This window comes from Apodemus sylvaticus, chromosome 4, assembly GCF_947179515.1.
Source record: "Apodemus sylvaticus chromosome 4, mApoSyl1.1, whole genome shotgun sequence".
Classification (NCBI taxonomy): Eukaryota; Metazoa; Chordata; class Mammalia; order Rodentia; family Muridae; genus Apodemus; species Apodemus sylvaticus.
The window spans coordinates 32,098,251-32,111,267 of NC_067475.1; the positions used below are offsets into that span (position 1 = coordinate 32,098,251).

The 13,017-nt window shown below is 39.9% G+C and overlaps 1 protein-coding gene across 1 annotated transcript in view; it reads right to left on the bottom strand.

Moving 5' to 3' along the window:
• Positions 1-13,017, bottom strand: part of Col25a1 (collagen type XXV alpha 1 chain) — a 397,132-nt gene that overhangs the window by 93,321 nt on the left and 290,794 nt on the right. Inside the window, exon 11 of the mRNA XM_052179247.1 lies at positions 1,990-2,016. Within this exon, the coding sequence (XP_052035207.1) occupies positions 1,990-2,016 (27 nt within the window). The remainder of the gene's footprint in view (positions 1-1,989; positions 2,017-13,017) is intronic.

Sequence of the window (13,017 nt, forward strand, 5' to 3'; positions counted from 1 at the left end):
CGATCATGTAATCTTTCAGTTCCAAATCTGTATGACATTTATTATCCAGCCACAATTTTGCATGGCTAAGATATACTATAGCTTTCATGCAAAAAGTTTTAAGGCTGTGCTCTCTAGATGTTATCCACTGTGTTCTAATATTTAGTAATCTAAGCAGGTCCTCATACTTTCCTAGAAAGGAGAGATAAACTTTAATATTCTTTCCAAATAGTCACTTAACTCTAATACAATTTATAAAATCCCATATAAGTTGAAAGCCATAACTTTCGGGAGGCCACATGGCTCTAAATTTTGTTTCAAAGACATAGATAATTTAGTTCCTCCTGGAAAAGCTGAGCAGTAGCTGCAACTCTTGAACTTGCCAAGTTTATAGATACTGCTACAGGAGGCCCCTATGCCGGAGACTCGGATTTATTATATTATATTTGGATCACATCTCCTCTTAACTTTAGGATGTATGTTTAAGCCACCTAAGTGGTGCTATGGCTTCTACAGTGGACTCAAGAGAGCACCACAAATGTTGTGCACTGCTGGAGCAACAGAACAACACAACTCTCAGATGTTGCACATGAAAGTCCTTTAATACATAAACGGCTGAGAGCAAACAGCTCTGTATAGATGGCTCAACTGAGGGCAGGAAGGCCCTAGTACAATCTATGACACTTAAATAAATACAGTGAACATTAATAAATATGTAATTTATGCCTTGTCCCTTCTCTTTTTAGGCTCTAGACAAGGTGTGTGTGTGTGTGTGTGTGTGTGTATGTTAAATATATACATATATATATATATATATGTTTGTTTTAATTTTTGCTTTTTATAACAGAATAAGAAAAGAGATTTTTCTTAGGTTTATATTAAATTTCTTTTATAATAACTGGGCAAGGATTTTATTAAATCACCCAGGATCATCAGGAAAGTGCTCTAAAAATAGCTCACTGGAATAAAAGTATATGCCAAACAAATTGAGTTGGCAAGTTTCTTAATTCAGCCTGTGATGCTATGGTGTGGGAACTAAAGGGGGTCTTGAAGCCTGGAGCCCGCATTTTATCCTGGTTGTACGTGGATCAGGCTAGCTTTACAATTTCACACTGAGCTTAATAGAGACATTATTGCGAGGGACAAACTGTTCCGACATGCAAGATTCCTCACAGTGCAGGGGGCTTAGACTTGGTTTGAAGGATTGTGTTTCAACAGATGCCACATGCCTGGTACTTGGGGATAAAAGTCTCTATCTTTGATGGAGTCCAAAGATAAAGAGCAATCACTTTCCCACCTGTTACAGCACAATTGTTTTCTAGAGTTTTCTGCAACTTGAACATCCTTTCCCTCCCTATTCAGGGAGGGAGGTTCGTAGTGAATGGGGCTTCCTGGTGTTCACTGGCAAAGGGCCACCTATCAGCTATTGCTGTATTTACTGCAGTAACCATCAGTGTGTGACCTCAGAACCCTAGATCCTCCCCTTTAGAATGTCAGTTGTTGATTGTGGCCAAGGCTGACATTTTAATGAGGAAGTCACTTTTCAGTGTACTTCAGCCAAAGGGGACACCGAGTGAGTGAACCAAGCAGTGCGGCAAAGCAAGCAGCAAACATACCCTCTCTGTCTCTCCCAGGGTCAGTTCTGTGGCCACTTGGCAGGTACGTATTTGACCAAGGCCAGCAATCAATTTGTATTGTCACATGATCCTCCATGTTGTAAATGCTGTCAGAATGTGTTACCAATATTTGCATTAAATATCCCATAACCTACAAGTTCAGTGCAGCAGCTTAAAAAGCCTTCCTGGGCTTACCAACTCTTGTCCAATGAAGTAGAGTGGAAATCTAAGGCATATTCTAATGTATAATAGAAAACATTTTTTAGAAAGCAGTATGTACAATGGTGCCTGACCTGCTCAGTGTGGTTTATAGTTGCTAATTCTGCCCACTTCTCCTGCTCTCATTACACAAAGGAGTTTAAGTAGTTTCTCAGCACTGATAAACACAGCCTACCTTTTGTCCTGGAGGTCCCAGAGGTCCCTAAAAGAGGAAAGAACAATTCAATTAACATAATAATACTGCCATTTAGGCTTAGATGACCACCTGACCAGCAATCCTATTAGACAACTAACAAGCCATCCTATTCTGTACTAAATTATGCTGAAAAGGAAATTTCTCAGTTGGAAATACAAAGTGCTTTTTTTTTTTTAATATATATCAATTTTTGAAACTCATTAGTTATACACAAGAGGGATCTGATTTCTTTTTTGGGAAGAAAATGCTTGGGGTCCCAGTGTATTTGTTTCCTGATATACCTACCGGTCTATCAGATCGGTCTCATTTGGAGGGCCTAGGATGTTGCTACTGGAAGCAGTTTGAATGCAATACCATTCCCAAGAAAACGGACCCATTTCATGGCGCCTCCATCTGCAAACCCCTGAGAAGCGGTTTTGCAAGAAAAGCATTGCAAAGAAGCGTGTTATGTTTTACGCTTAGGAAATGCAGTCAACTGACCCACACCGAATCTTGCTTACAAACCAGGGGAGGCCAAGGCTAAAGGCAGCACCTGGTATGCACCTGAGGCAAGGACAGGTTGCCAGCGGTTGTCAGGCTGCAACCTGAGAGGCAGGCAGAATACGGTATTTAGGGAGATGAAGGGAGATATTTACTTAGAAAATGTAAATGTGACAGTTATGAAATTAAGCAGTTCTTCAACCACAAAGTCAGTGTTAGGCTCTGTTGGCTTAATTTAGATGAAGGCATGGCTTTCTGACAGTGGAAAAAAAAAAAAAAAAACAACCCACAGGGCTACAATAACCTCATTTCTGACTCCTTATGCTATTTTTAAATAAAGACATGGGGCATTCTTTCTAGTTTACATTTAGAAATGTACTTGATTTGGGTGTGTTTAGTGAATTTACTGATACTACTATTTCACATAAGAGCTCTTCGGTCCACCACACTACCCCAAAGGCTTATTTTCGCTCTAGGACATTTCTGTTAATCAGCATCTGACATTCATGCCCTGTAACATGACATAAAACATGAACATGATCATCAGGGAGAGAAGGTCATGAATTTTAAAAGAATTAAATAGACACAGTGTTTAGAAACACCCAGAGAACCTGTTCCGCACTGCTGTTCTGAACAGCCCTCACAGGAAGACTCATTTCCTCTATAATCAGCCTTGGGTTATTGCATGTGTGTTGTGTCATACCAATTTTTATTCCTGGAGGACGTGCAGCCACATTGACTGTGCTTTTAATAGGCTTGCTATCTGCAATGGTGGGCATTCTCTCTACCCATCTTTTCTCCTCTGTTTGAAATTTCTCCATTTTTAGATTTTGCAAAGAAAAATAGACCATCAGGTATAAAACCCCTCCACATTATATCTCTCATCAACCCAAGGCCACAAGAACCTCAGATGAAGAGGAGCCCCTCCTCCTTGCAAGGCCAATTTATCAGGTCGACTCTGGAATCCATCTTTGCCTCTGTCCCCTGGGGACTTTTCCCAATCAATTACCCCTGCATCTATATCAGCTTGTCCTTCTCCACCAGTACTTTCCGGTTAACACATAAACATGTTTAATCATTTCCTCACGTATGTAAATTGTTTGGGAAATGAATGTCAATGCTAAGCAAGGATAGAAGTTACCAGCTGCGATAGGGGATCTGAGAACGAAGACAAGACTTAGGTTTATGATCCGGCAGGATCCCAGATTCTCAAGTGTCTCCTGAGTGTTCCCCCTCCTGACAAGTAGAGCTGGAAATGAAACTCTGTGCTGAGGAGAGCATCCGTTCAGTGTTTAGACGGAGGATGCACATGTTCGAGTCACAAAGACTGCATTCTCATGGTAAATGTAACTTTGTTAAACATTGTTCACTGAAATTGGGTGTTTCATTTCAGGGGGATATTTAAAAAGAAAATAAAAGAATTTTACATCATGTTTTAAGTGGAGACTAACTTCCTCAGCACGTCTAATTTGGTCTTTGTTATATGGTTATCTTAAATCAGACTTAGAACAACCAATCACATAAAATTAGACTAGCATATTTCAATGTAACACTTAAGAAAACCCAAATAACCAAAGAAATTGAATATATTTTCCTCTCAGTTTAGGAAACTAGTGTTACTTTTATAAACTCATAAAAGTAGGGTTTTTTTTTTATAAAAAAGTTTACCATTATTTTGAATTATAAATATATCTCATAGATTATTTGCAAGTCCACTGCCAAGATACATTCTCAGTTACTAAAAATGTACATATAATTCTTTAATCTCATTGCAGGAACAATGGTAGGAAGCCAAGTGTCATCCAGTACCAGAAGGCAGTCAGAGATAAAGGTGAACACAAGGTGCAGACATTGTTTTGAGTAAATATACATACATTTGTGCATGCATACATACACAGACACACATACACACTCATACACACACTCTCAGTTTAATTGCACTAAACAACATTTTTCTTACATATGTTTTAAATATATTTAAACCGATGACAGTGTTATATATCTGTGACAATGCAGTAATTAAATATATACTTATAACTGAAGGTTTCCTGTTCAAAATCAATTTTGAAATTAAGGCATGTTGTTACCAGCTAGTCAAGACATGTGCATCTGATTAGCCCTTGTTTCTGGTACAAATGTAAATTTATAAAATATTAGGCAATGCTATAGAATCACTCATTAGCTTAGCTAATCTTTTAAAAAACTTTTGTTTGTAGTTGTGTGTGTGTGTATGTGTGTGTGTATGTGTATGTGTGTGTGTGTGCGCACACATATGTGTGTATGTATGAATGTGGATGCATGTATTCTATGACCCATATCTGGAAGTGAGAGGAAAACTTGCAAGATTCATTTTTATCCTACTGTATGGATTCTGAGAATTGAACTAAGGCTGTTAGGTTTGTATATGAAGTGCTTTTATCTGCTGAGCCGGCTTGCTGACCCAACTTGCCTAATCTTAAACTTACACTTTTAGCCTGAATAATGGTTTAGATGAAGGATGTCATAAATGCACTATTCACTAATGAACATGATGTTTCTGTGTACTACCAAAGTTAGGATTCCAGTAGTTTGAGATCTAAAGTAATTCTAGTTCATGTTATTTTAATAATACAAGAAGTTCAGATAAAACAATTTTCAGGACAGAGTTATAATCCATTTGGTCCATTTTTCTTAGTATAGTGTTTCTTCTTAGACATTTTTCTTGGAAGGCTCATTTATACTGTGAATATTTTTTATACACAACCAAAATGGAAAGTTGACTTTTCAAAATAATGTTTCAAAATTATAAACTATGCTATGTGTAGATTATCAACACATTAAGGCATATTTCTTTAAGTTTAACTTATGACATTAAGTATAATTTGAACCTTGAGACATCTTCATGTCAATATAAATTCTAAGAGCTATAGAATATGTGGTTTTTATTGAAGAATCCTGTGCAGTAGAAATAACTTTATTTACAGAATTTAAAGTCATTGAAAAATTCTAAGTGTGGGGCAGTAAGTACTACTATTATTAATATACACCTAACTTGTCATTTTCACGATCTGCCAGAAAATATCACAGAGAATTATGCAAAACAAAATTTAGAGAGGAAGCTTAGAAGCAAGAATTGTACAATAAACTTGATTGTTCTTGTTTCCCCAACTCTGTTAAATTCCACTCTAATGATTAGACTCAATATTCAGTATACAGTGAGCAAATAAATTAAACAAATATGATAGTTCCCAAGGGAGTAGTCTTTAACAGGAAGCATGTCAGGCCTGCGAGCCCCTTGACTCCTCTGCCTGGGTCCATCTGGCTTGTCAGGTGTTGCTGGTCTCTCCCCTTGTGTTGCACAGCTTCGCCCATTTCCAAGTCCTTTGTTCCCTCCCTAGTTAATGTGACATCTATCCAATGGCTGTTCTGCCTGTGTCCCCCAGGTCTTTCTGCACACTGCTGCCTGAGGACACATCCTATGATGCTGTCTGAACATCTGTTGACAACATTGCAGCCATTGAGAGGACATGCTTGGATAAGGGTTGGAGTTCACCACATAAGCATCTCTGGAAGGTTCTTACAACTTGGGATTTTATCGGACTCTCCCTCCTGCACCAACTCTCTGAATCCCAGTTCAGTGTCCCCGCCTTTGTGAGTAGGCTGCTTCATTGTTCTCCAAAGCACCAAGGTGACATGACTTTTTCATAGAATTTATGAACATTATTAACATCTTATGTGTTATTGTAAACGTTATTCCCTCTTTTGCTCTGATTTTTTTTTTTATCGTTCAGAACAACTGGCCCATTGTAAATTATTCAATGACTCACGTTTTCATTCATTCATTCGTCCCATTGATAATTAACTGCACACTGAGTGCCAGGCAATGGTACAGGTGCCGAGGAGACAACAGTTAATAAAACAGAGCATGGGCACATGTCGTCCTGGATGTTCCATTGAGTGAATGTAGAAAGACAGTCAATGAACTGTGTCAGGGAATGAGTGCCAATGCAATGAAGGGGCCAGGGAGTGGGAAAGGAAGAGTTTAAACTAGGGCTTTGTGAAGACTCTGTGACCAACTGACTCTTGGCAGCTGGTGCACCTGCTGAGTGAGAAGGATGGTAGTGGGATGGGGATGGGTGCAAAGGCCAAAAGTAAGGATCATGTAAAACTTCAAAGAACACTTGAGGATTGTTGGCAGATGATGGTCGAAGGGGAGAAGAAAATGAATAGAGAAGGTAAGTTGAAATCACACAACCCTATCATGGCTTAGAAGCACAATGTGCCTCCTATGATTTGATGAAAACTATAGCAATTACTAATGGAATACATAGAGTCAGTTCTTTTTTCATAAACCTTAAACAATAATGTCTCAGGATAGGAATGACAGAATCTGTTTTACTCTGTTGCTCCCTTGAGTCACGTTGATGCTACTGGCTTATTACAGTAGCTCCCAAACTCCTGGCGTTATTAAAGTCTTCCTACGTGATTTCAATCCATAGTTTATATAGAACAATGAAACAAAAATCATCTAAGCTACACTGTACCATGTATGATGTATGTATATCAGCCCAAGGTCTCTAATGCATTAGACAGTAGATAGAATTATCAATCCAAAATAATCTTCAATGCAGGCAGCCAAGAGACAAATGATTCTCTAAGCATCGAGCACTGGCTATATAGTTCTTAGTTCACACACGTTTTAAAAAGCATTTTCTTTGGTAGATCACTGTTTGGGAAAAAGTGAACTTTTCTGACCCTACCAACATAAGCACAGATTTGACTAAAGTATTAATTGCTTAAACAGGATGCTGAGTTGCTAGACGATGTGCTTTAGGGTGCCTCCTGGGAGGTGTTTTAAAGCAAGTTCTGGTTGCCTGCTATTAGGAAATGATGTAGGGGGTGGACACAGTTCCTGTTCTGTCCCTGATGGCTAACAGTAAAATCCAAAGCTCTGGAAGCTGCTTGTCATTGCTGCATACAAGAATATACAATCAGCTTCTGTAGCGGAAAAAAAAAAGTGTGTGGGGAGAGAAGACAGAAGCCTAAATTATTAAGCCATTTAAAAGAACTTTCTTTTGACTTAAATTTTTTTTCTTGGTTTAATAAAATTCAGCCAAAATAAAAGGAATGATTCCAATGGAAAGATGATGAGACGTGATCATAAAACATAAGCACTGTGCTTTCTCAATGGTTTGATGTCAAAGGATTTCATCGTAACTTTTTGAAAGATATTAATCAACCTGGTTAAACGTATCACAGGGTCACACAATTTGTAATGTTGGTTTATTAAGAAACACACACACACACACACACACACACACACACACACACGGGCAGTTTGCTTCACTTGAGAAGCAATCTTTTAAGATTCACTTTTATGGTCCTCAATCTCCAAGGCTAAGAGACAGAAATTCTATCTACTGTGGATGTCTACTGTAGAATTCAAGTGATAATATTTAAGATATGGAGTTTTTTGCTTAAGCATGGGGAAACACACACACACACACACACACAGAGAGAGAGAGAGAGAGAGAGAGAGAGAGAGAGAGAGAGAGAGAGTTGGGAAACATAGCACGCAAGACTTGCTGCTGCAGTGTGTATGCTCCATGCAAAGACCAGTGGATTAGTAGCTGTTCTGTAGTGGCTATGGAACAATCCTGGACTTCAGTGCTACATATACCAAGCCTTTCATGGGCCCTGTCTCCAGTCATCTTTATATTCCCATCAAGTTCATCTCCTTCTCCTATTAGCCTTTATTGAATTTCTTAATCACTCTTCCAGGACCCAGGGTCCTGACTCACTTCTCCACGATGCCTAGACACGTTTTGTTTTCTGTCTTGTTCCACAACTTTTGACTGATTATACTTTAATAAACTTATATATTAAAATCCAATCAACTCAGTAAAAACATCCTCAGATTATATATTTTTACATCTTTGGTACATGAAGTACTGTTATCATAAATACTTAGTGAATAAATTAAAACACAAAAAACCTTCTATTTACTAGATGTCATTACTTTAGCAGTCAAATATAACACTACCAACTAGAAAGGGACCTCAGCTTGGAAGCAGTTGTTTCTATTTAAATATCTAGGATTTTTGTTTCAGTAACATCTCTCTCCCTATTAACTCCTACTATTTGAAAAAGTTCCTCTAAAACTCACGCCTTGCCAATGAGATGGCTTGGCATCATACTTGTTTTGTAAAAGGTTTAATGAGAAGTCATTTTTAAAAGAGGCAAATGTTTTCTGACTGCCCATCTCACGCGCTGACTTATGGGAGCAAATTAAACCAGGGCAACTCATCTACTGGTATTTCTCAAAATCATGAGGCTGTGACCTTTGGAAGGGAGGTTTCTTACAGCTCAGGAAATTAATTGGGTGATACATTTTTTTCTCATCACTTGACAAAACAAGACCCTGAGACGAAAAATTAAATAGCACAAAGGGATTAAAGACAGATTTAGACATTTAAACATCTATACTATCAGGTTCCAAAACAGAGACTCTATGGACACCAGATACCCATAGCTAAATTAGTTCACTCTAGCCCTCCTAAATATTTAATAAATTGTTCCTTAGTACTGAACCCAAAGTGGAAATGACCCTCCAAAAAAGAAAAATTACCAGGCTCCTCTGCCCTGTGATTACACAAGCCTCCCATGAATGCCATAAAAGGTGGAGATTCGTAGTTTGTGATGGCCTATCATGCCACAAGGCATCCAGTAAAGACATGTTTATATGCAGGCGAGTCTGAGTACTTTCCCAATCTAAAATCAACAACCCTGGGAAACGCTGCCCCTAGCATCTACATATCCTGTGATTACAGATGTCTTAAATTTAAGAGCATTATGTAGACTTGTGTATTCAGGCCTGCTTTCTGTCTAGGAAGGGCAATGAGTGCTGAAGAATGGAGGGCTCTGTGAGGAGGGAAACCTTCTGTATCACTTAATCCGACAGGGGAGCACCGGAAATGTTCCTAGTGTGGTTCTCAGAAATAAAGCTCTAGTTTGGATGTACTGCAAACTGATTTTGAAGTCATCACATGTAAGTTAGCAGACACTGCACTGGACACTGTGGATTTAGACTGTGAAACCCATCAGACAAATCAAACGAGGCAGGGTCTGGCATGCCTCTGCACCATCTTCTCTGCAACCTGGGCCACATTACTTAGGTGACTTTTCCCTTTTTTTAATCTGTGAAATGATCGGCTAGATGATTCCTAAGACATCTTCTGTTATACCCAGCTTTAAGATAGCCACACATTGTGGCTAGAAATAGATGTGATTATTTTTCTCATCATTCTCATGAAAATTGATCCTTTAATCATGGCTGTTCATGTACATCATACACTGTAAGTAATCTGTAGAATATGAATAAGAAGCAGCAGCTATGGAAGAGAAAAGACGATCTGTAGAAAATCAATTGGATTTCTCCTACTTCATTCTAGCCTCCGTGAGACATGACACTGTACTGGGAGGAAAAAATAAGCTCTGTACCGTAAGTGTCAGTACATTATTAGTACAGATGCCATTAATAATGACAATATTATTCATGTCATTTAGTCATTCCGTTTAGTTAACATTCTAACTACAGCAACTAGTGTATGACAGTGTAAGCATTACGGAACAGAGGAGCAGACAGTCCTAACTTAGCGCGAGGCAACGTGGAAGTTGGTGTGTGGCATTTTTTAAAGGGAGCAGATAAGAGCGAGTTACCTTTAAAAACACAGAAATCCCTAGACCCGAGCCATGAGGCATTTTAAATCTCTCTTGTTTGACTGCAGGTCTCACAGTTAGAAATGTGAGAGTCTAAAGGAACAAGTCATTCTGCCACCTCAACTGCCCACACTTAGACCATGCCTGGGATGCTAAGAGCCCTGGGCTTTCTGCCCCTTGGTTTCAGCTCACTTTGAGGACAGTGGTTTCCCCCCTCTCCCCAGTTCTATCTTGAAGAGGAGCCACACGGGCCAACTTAGAACACAGTATGATGTCATGGTGTGTCAGCTACTTTCATTGCTGCTGTGTGCCCACCATACAGGACAAGAAACAACCTGAGTGGGGGCAGGTTTACTTTCTCAAGGTTCGGGAACATGGAGTTCAATCAAAGTAGGGAAGGCTGGAGATGTGTGTGTGTAAGGGAGAGAGAGAGAGAGAGAGAGAGAGAGAGAGAGAGAGAGAGAGAGAGAGAGAGAGAGAGAGAGAGAGAGAGAAAGAGAGAGAGGAGAGAGAGCACAGCGCCTCTTAGAAGAGTAGGAAGCAGAGTAATGTAGAACACTAATAGTTTTCTTCTTGGAGCTCAAGAGACGGTGGCAGCCATCTTCAGCAGAGGTCTTCCCACTCAGTGAAAGCTCTGTTAATGGCCTCGCAGACACCTTCCAAAGGCGCACTGCACTAATGCTTTAATGGTGGTTCTTAACTCAGTGAAGTTAACAGTCACAGCCAGGCGGAATCCATGGTTACTCTGCGGGCTGTGCGTGGAGTTAGGTCCTGTGAGCAGCGGGCAACCTGAGTCTCAGAAAGCCAAAGACATAAAGCGAGGGGCAGGTGAAGGAGAGACAGGCAGACCCTGGGGGGAGGGATGGGATTGTCACAGCTTTCCTTTTGCTGGCACACTCGACAGATTTTTAGGAGCACGCATTTCTGAATTTCAGTTTTATAAATTACTATGAGAATAATTTTATGAACTTTAGAAGGTAGAACATGCTTAACAGTTCATCATCTTGGTGTGTAAATTATTAGTACTTTACATTTTTCATAAGAATTTCCTTTTTTTTTCTTTTGTCTGATAATTTAAAAAAACCCAGAAGAATGGCCCTTGTATTTATTTATAATGTATTTATACATAATGGTGAAACACGAGGTACATCTGTGTGGTTAATGGAAAACAAGGAGGATGTAGAGGGCATTTGAATCTTTCAGTAACACCATGTTCTCTGAATGGTGACTCTAAGTTCTAGAAATTTTAATCTGTTCAATATAAAATAGGGCTTTTGGCCTTTTGCTGGAGCCAGTATAAAGATATTTACCATAGTGCTAGTCACAGCCTAAAAGTCATTAAAGAAAAACAAAATCATAATGACTCCTGTCATCTGCTCTGCCTTTTAGACTGTTTGTTCTTCAAATGACAGTTAAGATGTCTTTCTGTTTCCTCCTACACTAATGTGCCCTCAGATACCTCTTAGAGAGAAGTCTGTTCACAGCAGAATCAACAGGGAGCCCCTTAGGCTGAGCTACAGGAAGGGCCACTAGGGTAGCTACAGATAAGAGGGTATCACTTGTCTATTTTCTCTTGTCTGTTTGGAAAGCAATGCATCACCAGCAAAGAACAAACCCAGGGAAGTAGGAAGGGCTCCTTGGAACAGAGGTGGGGGCGGGGCAGGTGTCATTTTCTCAGAACCAAAGGAACTGGGTGGGAGGGGCTTCGGGGGTTGGGGACTTGAGTCTGTTGTACTCTTCAGTGTTTTGTTATCTGCTGTCCTAGCAGGCAGACCAAAGTTCAGTTTGGTAACACTGAGTTTTTCAACTGCAGCTTAGCAAACTCTTGTAGCTTTAGATACCTGGAGCAAGTCTTCCCAAATCTCTCCTTTTAGTTTCCTTTTAAATGAGGCAGAAACAGTACTGAAGCTTATGTTGTTAACAGACATTTTCAAGGGCACTGGGCTCATTGGACTCAGGTAATGATGTGTTTATAAGTGAAACTAAAACAAACTAAGATTATCTACACATGGCTCAGACACAAGTCCAAGTTCCCATTTTAATGGACAACTTTTCCTGAATTCTTAGATGCCACCAAAGCTCGATGAGTGAAATGCAAGTATTTTTATGATAAAGAAAGTGAAGAAGAACTGAGTTATGAAGTTCGCACACAAACTGGGTGGAAACAGGAAGGAATAAAAGAGTTTCAGAATAGGGGTGTGGGAGAGCCTAAGAAACCTCAGGTACAGTCACTTTAGACTGAAGCACAGCATCTGAGTATCTGTGTTTACTCTACTTTTGTGATAAAATACCAAGGCCAAAAGCAAGCTGGGGTGGAAAGGGTTTATTTCCACTTATGGCTTATAAATAGTCTATCACGACTCAAGGGAGGAACTCAAGGCAGGACCCTGGAGGCAGGAACTGAAGCAGTGACCACGGAGGAATGCATCTTACTAGCTTGTTTAGCTTGCCCTGGCTGTCCTGGAGCTCACTCTGCAGACCAGGTTGCCCTCGAACTCAGAAATCAGCCTGCCTCTGCCTCCCAAGTGCTGGGATTAAAGGCGTGCGCCACCACTGCCTGGCTAGCTTGTCTTTTATAAAACCAAGGACCCCTGTGCAAGTGTAGCACCATCCACATTGGGCTGGGTCTTCCACATGAATCCAATCAATAATGAAGAAAATGCCCACACACTTGTACATAGGCTGATAGAAGCATTTTCTCCATTGAGAGTCCCTCTTCCCAGGCCACTCCACCTGTGTCAAGTGGGCCAAGGGGAAGCAGCCTGTCAGGGGACAGGCAAGGGTTAAAAAAATGCCACAAAAATGCCATCCATCTTTTGTATTGCCAAG